The 26,696-nt window shown below is 40.7% G+C and overlaps 1 protein-coding gene across 2 annotated transcripts in view; it reads left to right on the top strand.

Moving 5' to 3' along the window:
* Window positions 1-26,696, top strand: part of DNAH12 (dynein axonemal heavy chain 12) — a 159,482-nt gene that overhangs the window by 116,778 nt on the left and 16,008 nt on the right. For both annotated transcript variants that reach the window (XM_084793926.1, XM_084793925.1), the window contains exons 56-66: window positions 1,206-1,420; window positions 2,587-2,779; window positions 4,734-4,926; window positions 7,993-8,165; window positions 9,699-9,839; window positions 10,360-10,518; window positions 15,452-15,596; window positions 18,707-18,857; window positions 19,155-19,408; window positions 19,610-19,750; window positions 24,180-24,317. In XM_084793926.1, the coding sequence (XP_084650052.1) occupies window positions 1,206-1,420; window positions 2,587-2,779; window positions 4,734-4,926; window positions 7,993-8,165; window positions 9,699-9,839; window positions 10,360-10,518; window positions 15,452-15,596; window positions 18,707-18,857; window positions 19,155-19,408; window positions 19,610-19,750; window positions 24,180-24,317 (1,903 nt within the window). The remainder of the gene's footprint in view (window positions 1-1,205; window positions 1,421-2,586; window positions 2,780-4,733; window positions 4,927-7,992; window positions 8,166-9,698; window positions 9,840-10,359; window positions 10,519-15,451; window positions 15,597-18,706; window positions 18,858-19,154; window positions 19,409-19,609; window positions 19,751-24,179; window positions 24,318-26,696) is intronic.

Here is a 26,696-nt window from a genome sequence, read left to right as displayed (position 1 = left end):
TTATTTCTCATATTCAAGTTGATTGTAATGCCCATTTACTGTTCTCTCCTCTAGCCTCCACCCTCCAGCAAGACCTAGGCTGCATAACCGCTGTTCTATTCTTGCCTAAACAACTATATATTCTTTTAAAATAGATTTATTTACTTTATGTGTCTGAGTATCTGCCTGCATGGATTTCTGTGTACCACAGGCATGCCTGGCTGCCCACCAAGGGCAGAAAAGGGTGCTGTATCCCCTGGAACTGGAGTTGCAGACACTTGTCAGTTGCCACATGGTTGCTAGATCCTCTGTAAGAGCAGCAAATGCTCTTAACCATTGAGCCATCACTCCAACCACCAATTACATATTCTTAAATATAAATCCTTTACTATCCTAGAAAAACATTCCTAAATAGATTTTTAAATATACACCAGACTTAACTTTTGGCCACTCATGCTATACAGTTTTATTCCAAACTGCTAAAAAAAAAATATATATATATCATTTATAAGCTGGTTTGCTTTTTATTTTAAACTTTTAACAAATGTCCTATACAATTATTTTTCACATTATATTAATAGATGCTGTGCATTAAAATTGCTGTGCTGACAGTGTTGTGTTGAAAAGAGCACAGATCATAGGTTCACAAAGTCCTGCTTCTTCTAACATGGGTGTAGCTTTAGAATTGGGATTTTTGGCAACTTGAATTTCTTCATTTGTAGGAATACGATTCTTTCTTATTTTCTAAATTAAATTATTCTTTTGACAAGTTCATATATGCATACAATGAGTTCTGGTCACACTCATCCTTTTACTCTCTCTTATGCACCTCTCACCACCATTAATCCCACCCCCAACTTCCTCCCATCAAGGTCCCATTGTGTTTTTATGATTTGTTGTGTTCTGCTTTTGCCTTGTGAGCACTGGGTTTTGCCAGGGACACTTTTCTTTATTTAAGTTTTTATTTTATTTTTTTGAGAATGGCATGCATGAATATTCTATTTGTACAACTTCTATCCTTCATTCCCCCCAACTTCTCCTGTGCCCCCCTCCCTGGGCAAATCCATGGCCTCTTTTTTGGTTGTTATGACATTTCTGAAGATACATCTTCACGTAAAATACTTTGCATTTGTAACAGTTGATGACAACATTTACCTAAATGGCATAGATTTTAAGAGATTGCAGCATTTGTGTGTTCCTCTTGGATTTTTCTTCTTTATTTTTAGGCCTTTAATGATTGACCCCCAGGGTCAAGCTAATAAATGGATCAAAAACTCTGAAAAAGAAAACCAGCTTAGCGTTATCAAGTTATCAGACACAGACTATATGAGAACACTGGAAAACTGCATTCAGTTTGGGACACCACTTCTTCTGGAAAATGTTGGTGAAGACCTGGATCCCTCTTTGGAGCCTTTGTTACTTAGACAGACGTTTAAACAAGGTAACTCTAGAAGATGACTGGATCATCTTGAGGCAGGAAAGAAAACTAATACATAAATTCAGTAACAGTGATAGTGACTTAGAACTCCATGTCAGCCGGGTGGTGGTGGCGCATGCCTTTAATCCCAGCACTCGGGAAGCAGAGGCAGGTGGATCGCTGTGAGTTCAAGGCCAGCCTGGTCTACAAAGCGAGTCCAGGACAGCCAAGGCTACACAGAGAAAAAACCCCTGTCTCAAAAAAACAAACAAACAAAAAAAACGAACTCCATGTCATTGCTATGAATGGAAATTATCTGAAACAAATGCTCAGAAGTGACCCTGATCAGGTACCTAAGATAAGTGTCTTCTTTACCTTGTCTATTACTCCCTGGATTCCAGTTCTGTTGAGCGCTTGAGGCAGCTGAAGCCAGTCTAAAACCCCCCTGTCTTGTGATCATTGACATCAGAAAGTCCATTAATTATGAACAATCACAAGAATGTGGGCCAGAGTTGAGTCTTGGCAAACATTACCCCTGTGTATCTTTCTGATGATGAGCGTTTATTTCTGTCAAGCTCTGATACCTGATGAGCTTTAATCATACAAAAATTTTGGAGTGATAGGTTTGGGGTTTTTGTTTTGTTTTGTTTTATTTTGTTTTTGTTTGCTTTGGTTTGGTTTGGTCTGGTTTGGTTTGGTTTGGTTTTCTCTGTGTGGGCCCAGTTGCTCTAGCATTCCCTCTGTAGATGAGGCTGGCTTCAAACTCAAAAATGTCCTCCTGCCTCTGCCTCCTGAGTGCTGGGACTAAAGGCATGTTCCATGGCAACCAGACACAATGTCCTATGTTGCTCCAGAAGGAGTCCTACTGTGTAATCACTTACTTGTCTCTGCGCTGGTGACTTGTCACATCTGATTTCTATTTTAAATTACTTAGGACTCACTGGGCATAGTGGCACACACCTTTAATCCCAGCACTCGAGAGGCAGAGGCAGGCGGATCCCTGTGAGTTTGAGGCCAGCCTGGTCTACAAAGTGAGTCCAAGACAGCCAAAGCTAACACAGAGAGACCCTGCCTTGAAAAAAAAATTACTTAGGACTCTTTGCTTATAACTTAGATAAGGCCTTGGGAGTCCTTAGGAAGACAGGCTAAGTAACTTGGCTCATTTGTCATCTACTTTTTCTAAAATATAGGTGGTATTGATTGCATCCGACTTGGTGAGGTCATTATTGAATATTCCTTTGATTTTAAGTTTTATATCACCACAAAACTGAGAAATCCACACTACATGCCAGAACTGGCTACAAAAGTGTCTTTGCTCAATTTCATGATAACTCCAGAAGGGCTTGAAGATCAATTACTAGGCATTGTCGTTGCAAAGGAGAGGTATGGTTGGTTTGTTTGTTTCTAAGATGCTTTAGGCAATCTAGAGAATATCTGTAGGCCATTAGTATTTTTGTTTTGTGACTGTTTTGAAATGACTAAATTTTATATTCTGTCCTTATAAATTAAGCACTTATATAATTTTTTAAATAGCCATTCAGTAATAACTTTTAAGCCACGTCATGTTTTACTGGTCTTTTTATATGGATAAAGAGATTTCAGAATGCATCCCATGACTGAGTTAGAAACTTCGTCCATAGTGATATAGGCCATGGATGGAATCAGAAATGTGTCAAAGACTTCTATATAGAATGCTAAACTTAGAAACTGCCTGGGATAGGGTGTGAATATAGGTGGTAAAGCTACATATGTATTATAAGTAATACTGCATTTAAAACTGATAAACAGCCAGGCACAGTGGTGTACGCCTATAATCCTAGCACTCAGGGGTGCAGAGGCAGATCTATGTGAGGCCAGCCTGGTCTACAAAGTGAGTCCAGGACAGCCAAGGCTATACAGAGAAACCCTCTCTCTAAACCCCCCCCAAATTGATAAATGAGTCTGTGTTCTAAATGAAGAAGAAAGGAAAAGATTAAGATGGAATATGCCTGAATAGTAGCGATTGTTTTACCTAGTACGTAATAACATAGAGAATTTTTATGATTTTATTGTTTGTTTTGAATTTTTCTATTACTAATATACATTGTTTTTCAAATGAGAAAAAAAAGAATACCCAGAAAAGCTCCATGAAAGAAATAAATTCTGGAAGAAAATAATTGATTCTCATTGAAGCTTAATATGGCATTATTAAGTGGTCTGTTGAGTGAAATCAAATTAAAAGGATATAAAAGTAGCTTTGTTACTTCCAAGATGTAAATGTAAACAAGATCTATATTATAACATCTCTATAACAGATGGTATTATTGTGAAGTTTCATCCACTTTTGCTCATTAGTGCTTAATGCCAATTTTGCCTTCACTTAAAAAGCCAGTAAGACCATTCCTGCTTCTAAATTGCTATTTTAGAAGAGTTATTAATGACAAAGCCAATGAACTAATAAAAAATCTCCTACTTGGAGTCTTTTTATTTTCCTGTATATAACCAGCTATGCCACAAGGATTAATATAACACAATCTTAGAGTTACTGTCACATTTTAGGTATGCAAATGATATTTTCTTTGCTTAAACTTGTCAATATTTGTATGAGCCTTTTCATTTCCTATTGCTGTGATCAAATATGTTGACAACAATAAGTTGGGAGAGAAAGGGTTTATTTCCGTCCACGGTTCCGGTTTATAGTCATCCTTGGCAGGGAAGTCACAGCACAGCAGTGTGAGAGCACTGGTCACATGACATCTGCTATGGGAAGTAGAGAGCAATAGATACATGCATGGCAACACTCGCTCCCTCTCTCCTTTTCATAGTTCAGTGTCCAGCCGCACAGTGGGACCAGCCTCATTTAAATAAGCCCTCACTGAGAGCCCCTTGCCAGGCAACTTTAGATGGCCCCACGTTAACCATTGAAACACGTACTCTGGTGCCTCATCTTTGACCACATCCCCTAGATGGGGAGACCTGGTGGCACTCAGAGGAAGGATAGCAGGCTACCAAGAAGAGACCCGATGAGCATATACAGGGGAGGAAGTCCCCCTCAGTGGCAGTCATAGGGGAGGGGAGTAAGGGGAAAATGGGAGGAAGGGAAGAATGGGAGGATACAAGGGATGGGATAACCATTGAGATGTAACAAGAATAAATTAATAAAAAAAATTTAAAAAAAAAGAAACTACCCACCACACTTATTCTCCCGCAGTTACGCTTCTCCCTACCATAGTAAAATTGATTAGTTTTTTAAACATCTATATAATATTCAAATGTTCACAAATTTTTATATACAATATTTAGACAGAAGTTAGATTATATGCTACAAATTTACAGTAAATGTTTCTATCTTTTTTAGGCCAGAGTTAGAGGAGGAGCGAAATGCTCTTATTCTTCAGTCTGCAGCTAATAAGAAGCAGCTCAAAGACATAGAGACAAGAATTTTAGAAACATTATCATCTTCAGAAGGGAATATTTTGGAAGATGAAAGCGCAATAAAAGTCTTAGACTCTGCCAAACTGATGTCTAATGAGATAACGAAGAAACAGCAGGTGAGATAAAGACGCCTAGAACTGTTTCTAGTCCCTGAGGAAATGCTGTTGTAGGCTTTCAAGAAAAGAAAATTGACAAAACCTCAAAACTTAGAAACCGGTGTTGAACTCAGAAGAAAATATCCTACTGTTGAATTTCTCTAAATTGCGTTCAATCTATACATGATCTATACATAGAAGAAATAAAATGAAGCTACCAGCTAAGTGTGCAGCACAGACAGGGTTATTTAGCATTTAGCTGACTCTTCACATAGAAACTGAACTTTGAAAGTTGTCTTACCCCAGTTAGTGCTTGGAGTTTGAGGTGTGTGGAGATAAACCCACAATAAATAAGCAATAAGTGGTTCTTGGAACCAATAGGAGATGTTCTGACGTCAGCCTGTCACCCATGTGGCTATTAGAGAAAGTGGGGCGAGGGGGAGAGGGAAGAGGGGAGAGAGAGGAGACACAAGTGCCAGCAGGAGGAAAGAGGCAGGTGGCCTAGGACCAATAATACATTCCAAATGCATCAACCCATGCAGGTACTAGTCTATTGTACATTTTGTGCCATTCTCTCCCCCAAGGTTTGTTTATTTATGAGGTGGGACATGAAGTGATAGGCCAGTGGTGCATATGTGGAAGTCAGAGGCTAACTTCAGGAGTTGGGTCCTTCCTTCTACCTTACTGAGGCCAAATCTTTCTTGTTTTCTGCTCTGCATCTTGTCGCAAACGTTCAGCTGACTCTGCTGTCTCTGCCTCCCATTTTGCCATAGAGGTTCTCGGATTACAGATGGGAGTCCTCTTGTCTGGCATTCCCGTGTGTTCTGGAGAGGGAGCTCAGGTTGTGCTTTTACCACCGAGCCATCTCACCGTCGTGGTCCAAGACCTGCCCCTTAAGATATTGTCTCTTCTTTCCTCTAAAAACATTTTTAATGATTTTAAATTTTTTAAAGATGTGTTTTTATTTTTATCTGTGTATGACTGCTTTGTCTGCATATATGTCTGTGCAACCCCTGCGTGCCTGGTGCCTTCTGAGGCAGGAAGACCGTAGGAGATCCCTGGAGCTGGAGTGAGATGGTTTTGAGCTGCGGTCTGGGTCTTGGAAACTGAATGCCGGATCTCTGCAAGAGCAGCCAGTTCTCTTAACCACTGAGCCATCTCTCTGGCCCCTGTCACTTGATCTGTACATCTAACAGAAACCAAAACAGACGCCGCATTAATCACTCGACATCTTTCCACTGCTCCTTCCAGTCCAGCTCTACTCCGTGACAAATGTCTAAGGGGTTTAGTTTTGTGACAGTGTATTACAAGGATTTTTTCTGTCAGGTGTTTGGTCCCTTATTTTGCATCTGTTGAAGAAGCAAAGAAGATACTGTCTTAGAGAAATACTCTATAGCAGCTCATACCTGAGACCGTGGCTGAGATGCTCTGTGGTGGCTGTCGTCCCAAGTCTAGTTCACCAGGGCCAGGAAACTCTGGTGGCCTTCTCATTATCCGCACCCCAAACTGCTTGTCAGAGAGGAGAAACAAGCTAGTTTGCTTTCTGTTGCTGTGATGACACACTGCCCGTCCTGTGAAGTGTGTTGAGGACTGATGGATAACCAGGAGCACTGACTTTCCGTGTTGTCTCTTCCCTTTCTGGGGCTGTGTGATCCTTCTATGCTTCTCTTCTCTATTAAGGGATCAGCTTTCTTTCTTTCTTTCTTTCTTTCTTTCTTTCTTTCTTTCTTTCTTTCTTTCTTTCTTTCTTTCTTTCTTTCCTTCTTGCCCCACACCAAGACAGGGTTTCCCTGTACAGCTTTGGTCATCCTGGACTCACATTGTAGACTAGGGTGGCTTCAAATTCACAGAAATCCACCTGCCTCTGCCTCCCTGAGTGCTGGGATTAAAGGCATGCATCACCACACCTGGCTCAAGAGTCAGTTTTTATGCAAAAGTTCCATCCCTGTTTCTTTATAGTTTCATATAGCAGGTAGAAAACAACATCCAGAAAAACTCCCATTCTCATTTAGCACTTACGATAAATACCGCCTGACTGAAGTTCTAGAGTGCTTGGAGCTTCAGTCCTCTCCAGACACTTTCCATCCTTTTCTCCTGGGTCTGGTCAAACCTTACCACCTAAATGTACAGTTACAAATGGGATTATTCTGTGGAATGAAGGCTGCACGGGCATACCCATTCAGCAATTGATGGCTCGGAAACCAATAGCAAAACAAGGAAGCTGGTTGGGCAGTGTTCTAAATATTTTCCCTATAGAATGAATGTATCAGCCTAGCAGATTGGATTGTCAAGTGAACAGCTACTATCTTAGGGAAATTCCTTCTCTTCCTCTTCCTCTTCCTCCTCTTCTTCCTTCTCCCCTTCCTCTTCTTCCTCCTCCTCCTCTTCCTCCTCCTTCTCCTCCTCCTCCTCTTCCTCCTTCTTTTCTTCCTCCTCCTCCTTCTCCTCCTCCTCCTCCTCCTCTTCTTCTTCTTCTTCTTCTTCTTCCTCTTCCTCTTCCTCTTCCTCTTCCAGGGTTAACTATCTATAGCACTATTAACTACAAAGAGGTTAAGCATATGAGAAACTAGTTGAGAAAAGTATTGTAAATGTATGTAAAACTATTGACTATTTGATAGCCGGGGTTCATAGTGAGCTAGAATACACATGGTAATATCTTCAACATGGATATATGCACACTGCTCTCTATAGTACCCTCTCCCCCGGCCTATTAAAGCAAAAGAAAGTAAATAACCAATAGACACACTGGAGTCAAGCAGAGATTGAGGACTCATGTTCTCATGTTCCTCAGATAAGAAGTTAGTGGTCAGTGAGTAGTCATGCTGTTAATCTATAGTGAAGGCTTGTCTTTTTCTCTTTCATATTTTTTGCCTCTCACCTTCCTCTTCCTTCCTCTGTAATTCTTTCATTTTCCTTTCTTTCTAGCTTTTAGCCAGAAACTCCTCTCTTATAGAATGCACTTTAACTAAGCTCATACAACTTGTCATTGAGTTAAGGGCTTTCTGAATATATAGAAAATCCATTATATGAAAAGTACATGATTAAGACTCTCCCTATTCACTCATCTTGATTCCTCTCTTCTACCAGGTTGCAGAAAAGACAGAACTCAAAATAGCAGAGTCCCGGGAAGGCTACAGGCCCATCGCTAAACACTCATCAGTGCTGTTCTTCAGCATCGCAGACCTGGCCAACATTGACCCCATGTACCAATACTCTCTCACCTGGTTTGTAAACCTTTACATCAACTCTATTCATGATAGGTAAGCAATTTTCTAATTTCATCCATTCTTCCTAGGTTGGGTCTTTCACCATCCTTTCCATTAAAAAAAATTGTAAATGTTGTTTGTAGTTACTGCTACAGTATTCTCATTATGCAGCATTGAATGAACAAAAGCAGAAGAAGGAAAAAAGAGCAAAAGAAAGACAACTAGAGTCTTCCCTTAATAAGTTTCATAGCTAGGTGTGGTGGCACACACCTTTAATCCCAGTGCTCAAGAGGTTGTAACATACAAAGAGAGTTCCAGGACAACTAAGGCTACACAGAGAAATCCTATCTGAAAAAAATAAAAGTTGTTTCATGTACCTATGATTTATGCATAGAGGGATGGTCTTACCCTGTAGGCCTGGCTGACTGACCTAGCACTTGCTATAATCCCAGGCTGGCCTCAAACTTGGGGCAATCCTTCTGTCTCGGTTCCCTGAGTACTAAGATTACAAGTGTGCCACCACACCTGGTTCTTCTTTCTGTCTTTTAAATATTCCAATGATGCTCAAGATTTCTTCTTGCTGAGAATTCTAATGTCTCTTCTTCTAACTTTGAGGTGTCTAAAGGGCTGTACCACATTTAAATTAATTTTCTAGATATTTTCACTTTAATGGATTAATAAATATATTAGTTACCTTTCTTGTTGCTAGGAGAAAATACCGAAAAATCAACTTAAGAAAGGAAGCGTTTATTTTGACTCACAGTTTGAAAGTCCATCAAGCTGGGGATGCATGGTGGAAGGGTGTGAGGTTGCTAGCCATACTGTATATAATCCAGAAAGCCAAAGTAGACACTGGTGCTCAGTTCTCTTCCTGCTCTAGCACATGGCTGATGCTACCCATTTCAAATAGCCTACTCTGTAAATTCCTCCAGAGATGTTCCTAGAGGTTCTCTTACATCACAATCCTAAACCCATCAAGTTGACAGCCAAGTTTATCTGTCACAATGAATATACACAGGTTTTTATGTCATTCAATCTGTTTTTATTTCATAGTAGCTACAGGACAATAGAAAAGCCAGTTGCCCTTTCTATAATTGCCTCAGTTTCCTTCTTTATAAAACAGAAATAATAATTATATTTATCTCCTCTGGTTGTTTTGAGAATTAAGTGAGATATTCAAGTGTTGATAACAATATCTTGTATTTAGTAACTTCTGTACTTAAGTGAAGTTAAAATGTGACTTGAACCCACATGTAAACTGTAAGGAGTTTCTTTCTACGTCACGTCTTGCTAGAATGTCCCCTGAATAATTAAAGTCCCTAAGAGTTCCCAGGTGTGACTTGGAATGTGAATTTATACTGTGCTCAGGATGGAGGAGGGTGAGCCTGAGGAATTGATGTGTTGCAGTGCTGATTTGGAGGGTTAGAACTGTCAGCACTGCCTCCGCTGTGACGGTTGGGTGAGTGATTCCCAATGTCTCTAGTAATGAGCATTCTAATACATTTGTAACATTTTATAGGTTAATCCGGGTCACTTACTTTTCCTACCATTGTTTGACAGCATATTTTTCTTTTCTTAACCTTTTAGTAACAGATCCAAAATTTTGGAAAAACGCCTGCGATATTTAAATGACCACTTTACATACAACTTATATTGTAACATATGCCGATCCCTGTTTGAGAAGGACAAGCTGCTGTTCTCCTTTTTATTATGTGCTAATCTTCTTCTGTGAGTGACCTGTATTTGCTTAATTTACTTATTTTAAAGACTTAACCTTGAAAATATTACCTACAAAATGGCTTCTTAGAGAACGGTATAATGCCCTGTTTGGTTTAATTCATTATTTTCCGCATAACAATAGTTTCCACAATAGTATTGGTGTTCTGAGTCAGGTGGCTGGAGAGATGGCTCAGTGGTTAACAGCACTGCTCCTCCAAAGAACCCAGGTTCAATTCCCAGCACCCACATGGCAGCTCACAGTTTCAGGGGATCTGACATCCTCACACAGGCATACATGCAGGCAAAACATCAACGCACACTAAAAAAAACGTCAGTTTTACCTGAGCAGAGGCCCCTAAGTAGCAGAGCTCCTCCCACCACTGTCAGTAGTGCCTAGCTGTTGCAGTTTCCTCATCAGTTGTTTCGTTAGCTGTGAGGCTGAGCTACTCTGTCCAGGCTCTGATGCAGAAACTGCCCGCCTCCCGTATTAACATCAACAATTTACAACAGCTATTGTTTGGGAACACAGGGCCAAGAAAGAGATTGAATACCAGGAACTGATGTTCCTTTTTACTGGAGGAGTAAGTCTTAAGAGTGCTGAAAAAAATCCTGATCCAGAGTGGCTACAGGATAAAAGCTGGGAGGAGATTTGCCGAGCAAGTGAGCTTCCTGTCTTCCAAGGACTCAGGTAATTGTGTACACTTGGTGACTTAAGACTGAATAGTAACGTTAAATTTGCAATCTAAAAATTTCCCATGATTCTTTCTAGTTTATTGGTTAGTAGAAAGGTGGGCTCCTCACACAATTTAACAAAGTTTTAGGGCAAAAGCATGCTCTTCTGCGCATTTGTCATTCCAGTATACCAATGAGAGACAAATAACACTGTGGCTTCACTGGGAAAAGAAACGGAGGGGTTCAGTGGCCCCTCCCCCATGTTCATATTAAGAGTACTGACATGAGATTTGGATGTACAGGGGAAGACCTAGGCCAAGGTGTATGTGTCATTAATTAGTCCCAGGGATAACAAAAAAGTGACGTCCTTAGGGCTGAAAAGAGGGGTCTTTGAGGGTGACAGAGGATCCCAGCCTCAGGTAGGCTTCAGAGTTCTACTGAGCTCGGGGCTCCCGGGCCTTGTTTTGTAAACTTGAAAATGAAATTCCTAAACCCCAGAAGGATGAGCTTTAGAAATTTTAGTGTGGATCATAGGTGGGAGGTTAACATAAAGAGCAAAGGCAGAATCCCGAATAATAGCAGGAGCAGATCACGGGGAACTGGTTGCTCCCAAGTGACTAGCATGGGAGGGGTTTATCCAGCTTATAGAAGAGGGGGAGGAATGAGGAGATGAGCTGACCAGTCCAGTTAGCTTATCCAGCAAGGTCCAGATGCCTCCCAGTTTCAGTCCAGTCCTCACATGTAGTTTCCAGGCAAGAATGTTCATTTAGGAGAAAAAAAAAAAAAAGAAAGAAAGAAAGAAAAAAGAAACGGAAGTAGGAAACAAAGCCCATCCTGCTGTTTCTGACATTTCTAGCCTCTGGCTGGAACAGGACTAAAGATGTTTCCAGCTTCTAGCCAAGTGCAGGCAGGAAACAAGGGCCTGGTCCCAAACTACCTGACTAGTTCCTATCTCCTGTTCCCATTACTGGACCAGCTGTGTCTTCCTGATCAGTGCTCCAGTCCTGCAAAGTGGTCCAAAGAAATATTGAGAAGTGGTTTTGATGAATGAATAAGTACTTCTGTTTCAGCGTGCTGCCTGGCCCTCATGGGTAATTGCCCTTTTCTGGGAAGGCCAGAGTTCATCCTCTGAGGTTTTGTTCTTCCTAGCACCAGAAGTGACTGGTTTAGAACTATAACTGACCTCTGCCTTCAGTCTTGAAAGGGTAGAGGCAGGTTTGATAGACTGTTAAAATACAGGTGGTCCCACTAGCCTGCTTTTTAGGGGCCTGCCGCCAGGTGTGTACCAGATAAAAAGGACCCCCACCAGCCTCTTACACTCTCTAGGTTTCATTCCTTCTCTCTGTGTCTCTTTTTCTCTCTGTGTCATAGGCACACCCCTCCTCTTTCCCCCCACTCCCCCATTCCCACAAATAAACCTCCTTTATCTAGCATGTGGCATATTATTCATTATTATAACACATTCTGTAAATTACTCACATGAAGACCTGCAGACGTAATTAGGTGGCCCAAAGTAAAAGAGACAGGCGTTAAACTGAAGACAACATGTTTATTGTGACATAGTCACTTTGGGGCCCAAGTGGGGAGTCAATACATTTTCAAAGTCAGTTTCCAAGAGACTTTTTCATAAACATTTCACTTATTATAGCTCATGCATTGTAAGAAGCCAAAGCCAGTCTTATTTAACCCTGTATCCTTGAAGCTAACACTTAAGTCACCAAAATAGAAACACTACCTGTTAGAGCTTACAACCTGGAAGGTAATATTAAAGGTAGGTGTCGTGCCTGCCCACGCCCTCCTGCCACCACCATGGAGACATGGAGCTTTCTGACAGCTTCTGGCAACCAGAAGGCTCAAGCCTGGTGGGCAAGAGAGCCAAAGAGTGGGCTGCTGGTAGCTGTTACTCAGTGACAGCAACAGCTAGGTGCACACAACAACAACATCAGCTGAGTGAAACCCCCTGCTAGATGAAGGAAGTGGGAAACAGCAGGCCCCCTGAGAGAGGCACCATGGCAACCAGAACTGACAGCAACATCTTATGGAGGTAAGTATCTGCAGAGGTGGACTCTAGAGGACTGACAGTGAGCATGGGCTCAGTGCTTCCGCTCTCCCCTGATGGTCCTATTTTCTTCCCTTCATTTGCATGCCCTCATTCAGTCACCTAGCTGGAACTCTGTTAGTTTGGCCTTCAGAGCCTAGCACGAGGTAAAACTAGATAGAGAAGATGGCCTATGCTTGTGGCTACTGTACTTGGACAACAGATTACTTGAGCTAGCTCCCAAAACTCATCTTCTAGGGCAGGCAAAGGGGACCTGCTCCTGTCTCAGGCTCTAAGGCCCCATGCTACAGACTTGGATGGTAATTCATCCTGTTTCCTGAGACCTGCTGCTCTGGAAGCTTACAAGGCCGCAGCACTTTCCCAGGCCTGCAGGCTTGCTCCTGCATCTGCTCTTGCTTTCTGGAGCTATCTGTAACACTTCTCAGACCTGTAATGGTCCCACTGATACTAAGAGTTCAAACCCACTTCATTTAAATCCCCAATGGCAATCTGTTTTCAGTTGCTTTATCCTGCTTTAAGGCTTTTACTCCTGTTAGCAGTAACCTCACCATTAGTGCCCTTTTTTTGGGTTTTTGTTTTTGTTTTTTTTTTTTGAGACAGAGTTTCTCTGTGTAGCCTTGGCTGTCCTGCACTCGCATTGTAGACCAGGCTGGCCTCGAACTCATAGGGATCTGCCTGATTCTGCCTCCCAAGTGGTGGGATTAAAGGCGTGAGCCACCACGGCCCGGCCAAGTAGATATCTTATTGAACGTTCTTTTTCAAACCGGTCAATCTGGGCACAGCTGGACAAGGGAGCCAAGACTGCAACCCCAGGCAGTTCCCAGGGCCAGTTTTTATATGGGAAAAACCACAAACAGGCACACTTGCAACATTTAGGCTGTCTGGACAAAGAAGCACTCTCTAACCTTTAAGCTCATTGGCTGGTCTAATGTCATAGGAGTCTAGGGAGTTTCTAAGACCCAAGGACCTGATGATGGGCGGGGCAGCGGGGGGAGGGGGAGGGGGAGTGGAGGGGGTTGGGGGGGGGTTGGGTCCAGACTAGAAAAAATAAGATGTCATAGTTAGGGTAAGGAACATAGATCAAATTAAGGCTACAGCTAAGGCTAATGTAGAATTATGAGAACTATTGTCGAGTTTTAGCACAACACCTTAAGGGCTATAGTGAAGGGAGAAACTTTTATTTAATTTTTTTCCATTTTACCAATCTTCAGCTCTGAGGAGGGGATGCCCCAACACCTTTTTTAAAGAAAAAGAGACAGGAAAAAAATGAAAAAAAAAACACAAAGATTTTTTCCAGGCTCCAAAATTAGTTGCCAGATTTAGCAAATTAAAATTTAGATTTTCCTTTCAGTCTGTATTTTACATATATGATGACTATTTTAATGTAGATAAATATATATTACAAATGCTTATATATTAAGTATTTTATTTGTGGCACATAATTCAAATTTAATTGAATGTATCATAGTTAATCTGTCAAATCATGCTGAGCATGAAAATTGTGATATCCATTGTATTATTTTAGTTTAAAAACAAAATGATAAAAATAAAGCCAAGTATTAGAACTGTCATTTGATATATATTACTATTTCCTCAATGTATTAGATATTAGCTGTGTGTTCTTTGCTATTTTCATTACATCATATTTTTCTCCAAATTGTTGTATATAATTACAAAGCAGACCTAATACAGAGATATTCAAGCAGAGAGAGAGAGAGAGAGAGAGAAATAATTTGACAAAAAAAGGGGTTATCTTTTTTTTTTTATTCCAAATTAACTATTTAGCTAAAATAACTTTGCTAAAGCCTCTCCTATAAAACATTCAGCATCTTGAGGCACGGTGGAACATGCTTGCAACCTTAGCACTCCAGAGACTGAGGAAACGGGATTGACTTCAAGGCTAGCCTGGTTTAAATGTTCCAGCCTAGTACAATAGTGCATGGTCATCCAAGTGGCCCAGTAAGCCCCAGAACACAGAGTGTACTTCATGTTGATGAAGTAGAGGTATTGATGTATGTGTATTGTGAACCTAGGCATCTTCAGGTCATCCATATTGCCAATGATATTCTTGGGGTGTCTTCTCTGTAGGAAGCTGGTCACCTTGGTGTCTGCCAGTGTGTGGTTAAACTGGGCACTTTCCAGAGAAGAGGGACCTTCCCTCTGACTCTAGGCCTTTGTTACTTGGAGCTTACGGCTAAACAGCAATCAATGATGACACGGAAAAAACCCACTTCTGTTTTGGGGGGTTTGTGTTTTTTTTTTTCTTATTTGTTTGTTTTGGTATTTTGTTTTTGTTTTTGTTTTTGAGACAAGGTTTTTCTGTGTAGCCTTGGCTGTCCTAGACTCACTTTGTAGACCAGGCTGGCCTCAAACTCACAGTGATCTGCCTGCGTCTGCCTCCCAAGTGCTGGGATTAAAGGTTTGCACCACTAAGCCCGGCCCACTTCTGTTTTTTATTTTTCTGCTTATCTTTCTTTATACATGATGCTCTTCTTTTGTGACAGTGGTACAATTCTTATGTCCAGAAATCAAGAAAAAGTAACATTTCTTTTCAGGATTGAAATAATACCATGGTACTTCTGGCAATGGAAGAACTCACAGCTGGAAGAAGTCAACCAAATCTGCCACCACCAGGACCAGAGTCCTGTAGGCTGTAGAAGTCATAAATCTCAGTAAAGCTGTGTTGTCTGAATCATGGGTTCCGGCATCTTCTCCTACTCCACCAAAAGCACTTATCTATCTATTCCTAGACAGAGTGCATTCCCTGCCCGCCTTCCAGAGCAACGCTTGTATTCTAGTGGTTTAACATGTCCCTGAGTGTCTGATTTCTTCCCTTGTTCAATCATCTCTTAAAATATTTCTCAATGAAAAAATGTTATTTTTCCACCAGGGAGCATTTTTGTTACCACATAATGGAGTGGCGGGAAATCTATGACAGCAAAGAACCTCACAATATGAAATTTCCAGAACCAATGGATAAGACATTGAATGAACTGCAGAAAATAATAATTCTTCGGTGTTTAAGGCCTGATAAGGTAAAAGGCAAATTTGAAATCCAGGGAAAATGCAGTTTATGAAGTACCAGCCCTAAACACAGCATTGTGCAGCCTCCTGCTGCATGACGCCTCTCTATTCCATGATGGGCCTCTTAGCCAGCAAATATGGTGTAACTGGAACCTCAGGCTTGCTCTGTGGCTGGTGCTGAAAACCTAGAGACAGGGATAAGCAAAGGGAAATGGTTTGATTTTGTTTATTTGTTTGTTTATTTGATTGCATGTTTTTCACCGTTTTAGCCAGAGTTGGAAGAAAAGAGGAAAACTCCTCATATTTCTAGGTCTTGCTTATAGTAAATGTGATTTCAGCACTCAGGAGGCTGAGGCAGGAGGACCACTGTGAGTTCCAAGCTACAGAGTGAGACCTTGTTTCAAAAATCCTAAAAAAAAAAAAAAATAAATAAATAAACATTTTAAAATTTAAATGTAGAAAGCACATAGAATTAGGATAGAAAGGTTAATGTTTTTGGATGCTAGCTAATGTCTATGTAAGGTAAGTGTTAAAAGGTTTAAAAGCTGTGTAAGTTTATAGAGCTGAAAACTACAGTAAACTACTGATAATGTCTTCTTGAAGAATGAAGAACTTAACTTTGTTCAGCTGACCTAATAAGACCCCTGCTTTGCATCCGGGCCACACCCATCTGTTCTTCTCAGATGGGCTCTCTGGTGGGCACTGGAGTCAGCCCGCCTCCTGTGGAGTCACTGCTTCGTCCTTGGTGCTTTGACGGCTGAACTTACACACCATAGGACTTACCCTGATAGAACACACAATACTTTTTTATTTGTTAGGGTCTCCCTGGCTAGACGTTGGGGACCCATATCTTTGCCCGATGTATATCTTCAAGACTTAAAGAGTACTGCATGGCAGATATTATATGGTCAGTCAATTTCTACAAAGTGGGCTGAACTAAATTGAGTTAAAACATGTCATTTGGGGCTTTCCAAAGAAACAGAACCCATGGGATAGACAGAGACTGATTGTGTTTAAGGAAGTGGGTGATGAGATGGTGAAATTGGCAAGTCAGCCTGGGAAAACTAAGGCGCGAGGAAGCTCTGATAGTGCTGTTCAGCTCCAAAGGCAGTCTGAGAAGACATCTGTCCCCTTGCCTTGTTGTCCTGTAAACTGTCCCATGGATTAGATGAGGCCTTCTCACATTACATCACAGAGGGAAACCAGCTTTACTTAGTCTATGGATTTAAATAGTAATCTCAGCCAAAAAGTGTAGACTTTTTAGCCTTAGCAACAAAGTGTAATCTATTTGACCAACTATTTGGGTATCATGGTATTAAAAGAAATCTTTTTCTTATTTATAGAGTATGAGAGGCAAATTATTAGACCTCAGTGTGGTTATAATTTACGTTTTTCTTATAAAATAACCCACTATCAAAAAGATACCAAAAATATAGCTGCTTAGAAGACAAATGGCAAGGCACCTTAATAAATTTGCTTATATGTTTGCTTCCTTCTTTTCTTCCTTTCTTCCTTTGGAGATTTATTTCATGTATGTGAGTGTGTTGCATGCATGTATGTATGTATACTTTGTGCATGCCAGGTGCCCATGGAGGTCAAAAGAGGGCATCAGATCCCTTGGAACTGGAGTTACAGGTGGTTGTGAGGCACCATGTGAGTGCTGGGAACCAAACCCTGGTCCTCTGCAAGGGCAGAAGGTGCTCTTAACTGTGGCGCCATCTCTCCAGCCCTGCTCATTCTTATTTTGAAATCGTTTTGCTCTAGAACTGTCACCCCTGCCTTCGGGGTTACTCTGCTGGCCTCACTTTGCCTTTGAGATCACATAGATACTGAGGTCTAGAAAAGTCCCTAGTCAGCAAGATTGGAGCTTCCTCATGAACTGTTGAAGAAGGAAAGGTGTTGAAGAACACACTTCCTGATGAAACTATAATCTGCAAATAATGTATATAATTTCTACTTGTGTGCTGATGAGATGACTCAGTAATGTAAAGACATTTGCTGCCAATCCCAGTGCTCTGAGCTCGGTTTCTAGGACCCACATGATGGAGAGAGACCCAGTTCCCACAAGTTGTTCTCTGACCTACACAACACAAAAATAAAGAAGTACATACAGTAAAATAAACAAGAATAGCAGTTTATACTTGTGTATTTTTAACTAACATTTTAACATGTGCCATTAGCAACAAGAAATGCTGAGAAATAACTGTGTTTCTGTTACCTAAAGGAGGCAAAAATGGCAGATAGTTTGCAGCTTTTGCCATATTAAATGAAAGGATCCCATTTTTAAAGGATTTTTAAAAATTATTTTTATGTGTGAGAGAGGGAGGGAGAGCACAAGAAAAAGAAGGAGAGAGAGAAGGAGGAAAGGAAGAGAGAGAGAGAGAGAGAGAGAGAGAGAGAGAGAGAGAGAGGGAGAGCATGCTGCATGTGTATGTGTGCCCATTGAGAGCAGACGAGGATGTTGGCTCCCTGGGAGCTGGGGTTCCAGATGGCTGTGAGCTGACACATGTGGATGTTGGAAACAGCTCAGGTCCTCTGGTAGAGGCCCAAGCACTCCTAACTGCTGGGCCATCTTGCCAGTGCTGAGACATGCCGCCGCCGCCGCCGCCTCCTCCTCCTCCTCCTCCTCCTCCTCCTTTTTTAAAGATTTATTTATGTATACAATGTTCTGCCTGCATGTGTACCTACCCTCCAGAAAAGAGCACCAGATCACATTAGAGATAGTTATAAGCCACCATGTGGTTGCTGGGAATGGAACTCAGGACCTCTGGAGGAGCAGAACAGTACTCTTAACCTCTGAGCCATCTCTCCAGGCCGAGACATGTTTTCTTAGGTTTAAGATTTACTTGTATTTCTTTTGCTGTAAGCAAATAATCTCCTCTGTCCATTTTCCCTTGGAATGTTTTTCTTGTCTTGTTTATAGATTATATATGTGTGTGTGTGTGTGTGTGTGTGTGTGTGTGTGTGTGTGTGTGTATTAGAGAAATTAATGATTTCCTATGATGAATTGTATTCCTTTGGGCAGTTATGCTCACATTTTAATGTTTTTGTTCATTTTTCCCCTGTAAATCTGTGATATACATAAAACATTCTCAAAAGAATGTATCTTCTCTATTTCTAGATAACCCCAGCTATAACAAATTATGTAACTGACAAGCTAGGGAAAAAATTTGTAGAGCCTCCACCATTTGACTTGACAAAGAGTTACTTGGATTCAAATTGCACCATTCCCTTAGTTTTTGTGCTGTCTCCTGGAGCAGATCCTATGGCCAGTAAGTATATTTATTGTCACACACACACACACACACACACACACACACACACACACACACACACCCCTTATTATTTGTGCATGTTTTGCCTGCATCTATATAAATGCACCATGTATTGCAGCATATACTGTAAGCTTTTAACTTATAATTAAAACATTTTGTTCAGTACACATTTGTTATATGATTGTAAATCCACTAACAAATCTGGCATTTAGGGAAAGGTAAGCAGAATTTTTCACAGAAACTGTAAGCTAGAGTAGAGTAAGACGTGGTCTCATTTATTTATGCCCCTTGTAGGCCTGCTGAAATTTGCAAATGATAAATCTATGTCCGGAAATAAATTTCAAGCTATTTCACTGGGGCAAGGACAAGGACCAGTTGCATCAAAGATGATTAAAGGGGCAATAGAAGAAGGAACTTGGGTGTGTCTGCAGAACTGTCACCTTGCTGTCTCCTGGATGCCCACACTGGAGAAAATATGTGAAGATTTTTCAGCTGAAATCTGCAATCCAACCTTTAGGCTTTGGCTCACGAGCTACCCATCTCCAAAGGTGTGTTTGCGTCTTGTGATAGAGCCCAGTGCATTTATTTAGCCGCCTGTTCCTCTGTCTTTCTTAGTTGAGTTCTAAACTCTTCACCTTGAAGGTTTGCTTATATTCTGCTGCTATACTTATTATTTAATGCACTGGCATTTGCATTCTTAGGATCAAGATTGTCATCTTGTGTAATACTTTACATTTGTTTTGTCTTAGTTCCCAGTAACAATTCTACAGAATGGAGTAAAAATGACTAACGAACCTCCCACGGGCCTTCGGCTAAATCTCCTCCAATCGTATCTCTCTGATCCAATTTCGGATACTCCATTTTTCAAAGGCTGCCCTGGCAAAGAAGTGGTAATGCCAGCTTTCCACGCTTCAGTTTTGTTCTTATAGTAATTAAATATGTTAATATAAGGTTTTTATTTAGTATATTTTCTAAAATGGGTGTATTTCCTAATATGACAGAAATTGTTTCTCTCTGGTTCATTATTTTATTCCCAGTGGTATATATTCTTTTTATGACATAGTAGATACTGAAGTAAATAATTTTTAATTTGTAAACTAAAGCCCCAAAGTGTCTTAGATTATATCACTTAATCATTCTTCCAGCAAATATATGTGTTAAGCACTTTCCAAAGTACAAGATATAAAGCAAGGTGAACATAAATGCAGTGAAATGTATCTTTGAATAACTTGCATTCTGCTGATAGTGTTTTCAGATACTATGTTTTCCATTGTATAACTAAAACTGTCTCACAGTCAGACATCATGGCCCATGCTTGTTGTGACAGCACTCTGGAGACTGATGCAGGCAAATTGCTACAAGTGTGAGGCCAGACTGGATTATGTAAGCAGTCTAGGCTTTCCTGAGCTTCCAGCAAGTGGTGCCGGGAAAACCACATTAGAATGAAACTAGAGCTCTCCTCTCCTCCTGCACAAAAATCAACTCCAAATGAACCAAAGACTTTAATGTAAGACCTTAAACTCTAAGACTTTTAGAGAAAAAAGTAGGGAAAACTCTATAAGAAATGGGCACAGGCAAAATGCTTCTAAACAGGACTCAGCAACCCAGGAAGTACTGTCAGCAGTTGAGAAGGAAGGCTACGACAGCATGAAGTTAAAGGAGACCTTCTGCCCAGCAAAGCAAACGGCTAACTCGATGGAAGAGGCAGCCAATCGGGTTGGAGAAAATCTTTGCTAACTATATATCTGACAGAGAATGAATATCTGAAACATACAAAGAACTTTAAAAGCTCCACAAGAAATTAAACAACTCAGTCAATAAATGGGCTAATGAAATTAATGGTCTCAAAGAATGAAATACAAACAAGAAAACAAGAAATAAACAAGAAAAAATGTTCAGTCTCACTAGCTATCAGAGAAATACAAATTAAAGCCACATTAAGAGTTTCTCTTACCCAAGTAGAATGGCAGTCAATTAGGAAACAAGAGGCTAAGGAGATGGATCAGTCACCCACCCACATGGAGTGTTTCACAGCCATCTGTGACACAAGCTCCAGGGTATCCAGTGTTTTTTAGTGATCTTCATGTGCACTACACATACATGATACACACACATACAGGAAACCAGACACATATATCATACATAAAATAAAAATTTAAAAATATTTTTTAAAAACTAAAGTATAGATCTACCATACGATATGTCAGCACATCACAGAAACACCTACACACAAAGTAGCTAAGTTGTGGAGCTATGGTATATAAACACAACAAACCTGTTCAGCCGTAAGGAAGAGTGAAGTTGTGTCATTTGCTCAGCCTGTTTTCTTATACAACCCAGGACCTCCATCCCAGGGATGGCACCACCCACAGTGGGCTGGGCACTCCCCATCAATCACTAATTAAGAAAATGCCCTACAGGCCTGCCTGCAGCAGGGCCTTATGGAAGCATGTTCTCAATTGAGGCTCCTTCCTCTCTGATGACTCTAGCTTGTGTCAAGTTGACATGACTAACCAGAACAATACACTAAGTATTGTAAAGCAGTACACCACTGGGGCATCTATACAGCTGTGTTTGATGAAGCACTATTCACAACAGCCAGGCTATAAAATTCAAGTATCCTCCAAAAGCTCAATGACTAAAGAATATGTGGCATATGCACACAGAAGGGTTTTGTTCCACCATAAACAAGAATGAAACTGTGTCATCTGCTAGAAAATTGATACAATGGGAGATCATCATATTAAGCAAAATAAGCCAGACACAGAAAGACAAATATTACATATTTTCTCTTATTTGTAGTAGGTCTTGGAATTAATCACATCTGCACATGCTCATGCACACACAAACACACACACACTACATATCAATATCATAAATATAAATAAATATGTCAATAAAAATTGTAAAGCGTAATAACCTCTAAGTAAACAAGTGCCCAGTTTTGTACCCAGTATTGAAGACTTTAGGGGAATCTCAGTATAACACTCACTTTTCGTGTCCAGATTCTTTCCAACTAAGAATCTCACACACACACAAAAGCATATACATAGGAAAGGCAAAACCACAACTTTATTGATATTAGCTGTCTGCCTTAGTTTTTAGGCAGGATCTCCTTGACTCTAAAGCGTCCTGTTTTGGCTAGGCTGCCTGGGATTCATGTGTCTCTGGCCCTAGCTCTGGGGTTACAGGAACACTACTGTACCTCGTTTACATTGGTACTATGGATTTGAACTTGCTTTCCCAGCAAGAGCCATCTCTCCAAACCCTACAAAACTTTTTGAGTCAAGGTTTGGCTAACCCCGAACTCACGGCAGCCCTACTGACTCAGCCTCCCAAGTGCTGCAGCTATAGGTATGGGCCATCATACCTGCCTCCAATATTAACTATTTTATATTTCATATTAAGCCAAAGAAGAATCCTACTGAAGCTAAGATAGAGGTTTGGAAGACTACTTTCTCTGCTTAATGATGATTTCTATTCCTCTCCTCGTGCTCTATAGCTCTGTAACTCTGAGAAGATGCCTTATGGTTTTTAGAAGAGAAGCTTAGCAGAATGGGGAGGGCAGCATGGTGTTTGGGGCCCTACAATTAGAGGAAAGAGGTGCAGAGACAGAAAATCATAAGCGGAGCTAGTTTGTGGCTCAGATTACTCAAATTAAAAATGGTGCGGTGTTGGAGAAGAAACCCCTCTCACACTTTCTGTGTGACAACATTGATCAAGCAAGCAATGCCTCATCATTGTTGTCTGTGAGGTCCAAAGTCAGTAGCCATGCCGTAGATGGTAATTTTGTGATTAACGGTGGTAACCTTCGCCAAGCAACTTCTCTGGAAGTAAAAACAAACAGGGGATAGGTCAAATAAGAGAAGGTGTGCCCTGTTTTGCTTTCTGTTGCTGTGATAAAACACTGACCAAAACCAACTCAGGAAGCAAAGATGTGCTTGGCTTACATGTACTGATCACAGTCCGTCACTGAGGAACGTCAGGGCAGGAATTCAAGGAGGAGCAGAGACAGGAACCAGGAGGAAAGCTGTTTGCTGGCTTGCGCAGCTCCCTCTTTCACACAGCCCAGGCCCAGCTGCCTAGGGATGGTTTTGCCCACAGTGGGCTGGATCCTCCTACATCAATCAGCAATCAGGAAAATGCCAATCTGATGGAAGCTGTTCTTTAACTGAAGGTCCCTCTTCCCGGGAGATTCTAGTTTGTGTCAAGTTAACAAAAGCTGACCCACAGAGAGTGTAAATGCCCTATAATGTTTGTTCTCACTGTACTGCAGATTCCTCTACAGGGCTTGTTCCAAACACCCCTTACTGGGCCCTACGCCTCAAAGTTTCTAACTCAGCAGGTCTGGGAGGAGGCTTAAGAATTAGGAGTTCTATTCTCAGGTGAAATTGATGCTGCTGATTCTGGGACTCTTACTTTGGAAACACCGTTCTAAGATGTCTTCAGTTGACTAGATCATAGTTACATCTAAACCTCCTCAGTAATTTCTAACAATTGAGCCAACAATAATTTGAGTTGTCATCATTTGGCCATTGAAAGTAAATATGATCTTTTGTTACAGATTTTTGATATCTTACACATTTAACAATGATATCAATTACTTTTCAGTTTCTACATCTTCTATGCTCAGTTATAGGAGAATGTGATCTCCATTCACTCAACAAATATTTACTGAATACCTACTAGGTGCAAGGCATGCATGCATGTATGTGTGTGTGTGTGTGTAACATGTATATGTATATTAATAACACATGCATTTGTCATTAGTATACTTGCAATCTACTGTGAGAGATCTAAAGAGATGGGTGGTCATCCTTCAGAGTACTAATACAGGAGGCATACATAACATCCATATTAAACACTTGAAGATGTGTGTAAAAATGTTTTCACTAATACGCTCCAAATGAAAGTAACACAGTTGGGAATTATATATTGGAGTTTACTGATACTCTCATCATCAGTCATTCTTTTGCACTTTTTAGTCTCAAATTCATGCCCACAATCTACAAGATAATGCTAAGTGCTGGTATTAGAAAGGTATCATGAATGACAGGTATCATTAACCAACACTTTTATAAAATAGTAATAATTTGTATTTTGGTAACATTTGATATTATGTTTGCTTAGACTTGGATATCTGAATTAAGCACAGGATGAATGATTTTATAGAAAGTGTGTCTTTAGATACATGTCTTTTAAAGATAGACTTTTGTAGTGACATCTGGTCATAGAACCTTGCAATGAAAAGATCTGGTTTTCTAGTTTTACTGATGGAATCTAATCAGATTTTTCTCTTTTACAATTTTTGCATTAAAGGCATGGGAGAAGTTGCTTTTTGGAGTTTGCTTTTTTCATGCCCTTGTTCAAGAGAGAAAGAAATTCGGTCCTCTGGGTTGGAATATTCCTTATGGATTTAATGAGTCAGACCTACGTATCAGTATCCGGCAACTGCAGGTAAAATGAGAACAGAACCAGCATTTATGAAAGATCACTGTTTAACAGCCCCTAGGCTACATTTAATGGTACTTATGCCAAACTTTATAATAAAGGTAACAGATTACTTTAATAGAAATTATTGATACTTAGCTGGAGATATAACTCAGTAGTAGAGCACTTGCCTAGTATTCATGAGACCCCAAGTTTGGTCCCAGACCTGAAGGAGGAAAAAGAGTTAAAAACAAATTGTCAGTATTTTATCAAATCTTTTTAAAATAATGAATGAGAGACCTTAACTGAAATATGTTCTTCAATTTGAAAATCTCTATAGTTTCTGGAATCAGTGCTTACAAATTGCAATATATGCTGAATGACTTTGGTTTCAACACTAATTCTAAAACTAGTAGTAGATTCAGAGAATATTTTACTTAAAAGATTTGCCATAAAATGTAGGCTTTGAACTTTTTCAAACCTAGTTTATTTAGGGTTCTTTAGTGCTTTCAGCTCCCTTCCAACCCATCTACTTTAGATAGGGGAGAAAGGAGGCTAATGGGAACAAGAGCAACTTGGCAAAGGTGACTGCAACTGCAGTAGCAGGAAGCCAGAGCAGCAGCCAGAAGCTGGAATCTCGAAGGGTTCTCTGGAGCATTCGTTTCTCTCTAGGAGCATCTCAAAGTGGAGTGATGAACAGCCAAACAATAGGAAACAATGCCAAGACCAAAAAGCCCGGCCTCTGGTTTTGGGCTCATATATATGAGGATATATATTTGTGTGTGTGTGTGTGTGTGTGTGTGTGTGTGTGTGTGTGTGTGTGTGTGTGTGTGTGTGTCCTATCCTCTCAGAGCCTGTACTAGGATGTTTATCAGTTGGCAAAGACCATGCCCCAACAAAAGGCAGTTCCTCTTCCAGTGGGTAAACCATGCACACCCCCACATGAGTCTGTTTCACATGTTTACATGTACTACGATACAACCTGTGAGCAACCAACTGAGAGCTTGCCATCTGCCAGGCCCCTAATGGCAGTCTCCTGACATCAACCTTCCCAGCACTGGCACTGAAATCCGCAGACATCATACCTTTAGGGGATGGGGACATCTTTAAACTGTCCTCATCTGCTCATACAAGCAGGACCCCTCTCTCCAAAAGGCCAAAGAAGAACACTGACAGCCAAGTGGGTAAGTAACAGAGAGAGGGTCATCTCCATTTCTTGCATATGATACAAATTTAACATTCAGTTCTCTTGGGGTCTCTGCCAGTTTTGGGGAGACCCAGTTGAACATGCATGTGCCCTCTCACAAAGAGAAGGAAGGGAAACCTTTTTATATATCACGTGATTCATTCCCTCAGAGAATAACCTTCCATCTTTCTCGGTTCCTCTCTCAAATCTCTTGACAATTTTCTTCCTCCTGAATACATGGGCATCTCAAACAAGACTTGGCCCCTTTTTTAACTGGGCTCTGGAGAACTTAAAAACATTTTCTCAATCATACACCCTTTCTTTTATAACTCAGAGACAGGCAAAACTCTCAGCAAGTGCCACACCATTGCAACACACACACACACACACACACACACACACACACACACACACACACACATTACCCCTACATATTAGACAAAGTATAGGATCTGGAAGTGGAAGATACATTTGTATTCCCATTACTTAATATTTTCCTAACTTTATTTCATGTTCTGCAGAGTTAATGGCAGATGTATAAGACAGTGTGAAATCCATATAAACCATAGCTTTTACTATTACTGCTATGATAATAAGGAAAGTTATGTACTAAAATCATGTCACCATGTGAACAAGGACCCAGCACTAAGACTTAAAATTACTTTGTTTTTATCTCATCACAAAAGGTCCTCAGCATTGGCATTGTTGGTGTCTGGGCAGCTATCCTGTGCATTAGCAGCATGCCATACCTCTACCCAACAGTTGCTAGTAGTACATCACACATAACCACAATTATGATTGACTGGTCTCCAGTCATTGCTCTGTGTCCCCTCACAGGTAAAATGGACCCTAGTTTGTTTTTAAAAGGGTTTATTGGGATCCATATTTAAAAACTTTAGCAATATCCATGTCACTTACTTAAGCTAAATATTTTTCTCATTTTTTAAATGATTGAGGACTGGAGGAATGGCTCAGTGGTTAAGAGCACAAGCAGCTCTTGCAGAGGACCTGAGTTCAATTCCCAGCACCCATGCTGGGTAAAGTCACAACCACCTATGACTTCAGGTGATCCAATGTCTGGATAGCTTTCGGGGCAGCTGTATTCGCATGTGCTCATATTACACACACACACACACACACACACACACACACACACACACACACACACACACACACATCACTGAGTGAGTGTTCTGAGGTTCAGTAGCGAAGAGCTCTTG

This window comes from Acomys minous (genome assembly GCF_964271855.1).
Source record: "Acomys minous genome assembly, chromosome: 9".
Classification (NCBI taxonomy): domain Eukaryota; kingdom Metazoa; phylum Chordata; class Mammalia; order Rodentia; family Muridae; genus Acomys; species Acomys minous.
Note: the sequence above shows the minus strand (reverse complement) of the source record. Positions and strands in the feature narration are given on the sequence as shown.